We start from the raw sequence: 1,957 nt of genomic DNA on the forward strand, positions 1-1,957 counted from the left end.
TTTTTTCGCCCGTTTTTGCGTAGTGTGTAGCAAGAACGGGGAAGGTCGTCCAGAGGTCTCCGTGGGCTTAAATTGATCGTCATGAAAAATCTAGGTGAGCATAATTCGATTTTTCCAATATTTGTCCGACTTACCCCTACTTAAGGGGTGGAAACCACCCCTAAAACAAGAAACGTGAGAAAATGGTCGATCAATTCTTGGTAAAAATTGGCGGGAATTTGAATGGCAAGGAAGAGATCAGGGATGTTCTTCCAAATATGCTCAAGGTGAAAAACATCCCCCGCGTGGGGGTAAAACCACCCCTATTGTCGATAGCAGACGGGGAATGATATCCACTTCATGAAGTACTTTGTTTTCCCCACTACCCGACAAATGATACGAAAGACGGGCCCCATAATTCGACCTTTTGTTTTACCCCCACGCGCGGGGTGGGTTTATCATGAGCATTTTTAGGACATTCTTGATTTTACTACCCTTGCCATGTGAAATCCCCCCAATTTTACCAAGAATTTATCGACTATTTTCTCATTTTTCTTGTTTTAGGGGTGGTTTCCACCCCTTAAGTAAGGGTAAGTCGGGCAAATATTGGAAAAATCGAATTATGCTCACCTAGATTTTTCATGACGATCAATTTAAGCCCACGGAGACCTCTGNGGGGTGGTTTCCACCCCTTAAGTAGGGGTAAGTCGGGCAAATATTGGAAAAATCGAATTATGCTCACCTAGATGTTTCATGACGATCAATTTAAGCCCACGGAGACCTCTGTAGAACCTTCCCCGTTCTTGCTACACACTACGCAAAAACGGGCGGATTTTGCGGTCAATCTGTGACCAAATTTTGTTGCATTAATTTCAAGACACCCGGTAGTACTTACATTAATTTAATTAATTAAACTATATTTTTTCGTCTTGAGTATCGTGTGCAAAGCAACAAATTTTCTGCGTACCGAGTCTATGGTGCTGTTGCTTTCTACAGTTTTGGTTCTATTGTGCCATTTCAGACTTAAGCCAGGGCAGGAACTTGGCTATGTTCGTGTACACTCCAGGCCATCCCTTCATCCCGCACCCCATCCCAAAACTCACAATCCCCGCAGCATACCAGGTTTGGTCATCACTGGATATCATCAACGGGCCTCCGGAGTCTCCACTGCAGCTATCTTTTTGATCTTCACCCCCGGCACATATCTGAGTGTCCTTGAGTTTGATATTGCTTGAAGAATATTTTTCTACACATTTCGTTTTATTGAACGCCGATATTTGGACGAACAATTTCACTTTGCTGTACGAGTCTGGAATTGGAAACATCAGCGTTTAGTCCAGTTGGTAGAGGTTCGCCCTGTGTCAAACCTTGATAACCCGGAAATAACTACACAGGCCTACTTTAAATGATGAGTACAATAAACAGGCTAATTTGCTGACAAAGTATTTTATCGGGAAAAAAGTTATTAACAATTTAATAGTAAAATTTCTTTTTTTAATAGTTTTCTTTAAATAACTCAGCGAGATGACTTTGTACGAAAAAATGTTTAGGACATGATGTTGTTCGTAATAAAAATAGCTGCAAAATGGCGGTGGTCCGATTACGAAATTTGTAATAACAAAGCCGTGAGATTGAAAAAACGGTTTAAAACGCAAATTTTTTGAAGTTGCTGTAAAAATGTCAATTATAAACAAAAAGTGATCAAACTTTCGAAAACTATAGTTCAATATATACAGCGTGGTAAAAAAGTTCTGCATAAAATTCATATTTGCATTAAACAATTTTTTTTCGAAAAACGGTGAGACCCGTCGATTTTTATTTGATCCAGGGCACCTTGTTATGTGGAAAAATTTTTTTTTTCGATAATCTACTTACGGCAGCGATGACATAATTTTTTTTTTAAATGACAACGCATATTTTTTTCGTTCGAAATTGATGACAGTGATAATTATCTAAACAACGGTGTGAAAATTTCGAT

The 1,957-nt window shown here is 39.3% G+C and overlaps 1 protein-coding gene across 2 annotated transcripts in view; it reads right to left on the reverse strand.

The window, feature by feature from the left end:
• Positions 1-836: 836 nt before the first annotated feature.
• LOC108905494 (serine protease 7-like) overlaps positions 837-1,957 on the reverse strand; it is a 28,788-nt gene continuing 27,667 nt past the window's right edge. For both annotated transcript variants that reach the window (XM_018708368.1, XM_018708369.1), the window contains exon 6: positions 837-1,288. In XM_018708368.1, the coding sequence (XP_018563884.1) occupies positions 984-1,288 (305 nt within the window). In that variant the 3' untranslated portion in view covers positions 837-983. The remainder of the gene's footprint in view (positions 1,289-1,957) is intronic.

The sequence above is a fragment of the Anoplophora glabripennis genome, unplaced genomic scaffold (genome assembly GCF_000390285.2).
Source record: "Anoplophora glabripennis isolate ALB-LARVAE unplaced genomic scaffold, Agla_2.0 scaffold231, whole genome shotgun sequence".
Taxonomy (NCBI): Eukaryota; Metazoa; Arthropoda; class Insecta; order Coleoptera; family Cerambycidae; genus Anoplophora; species Anoplophora glabripennis.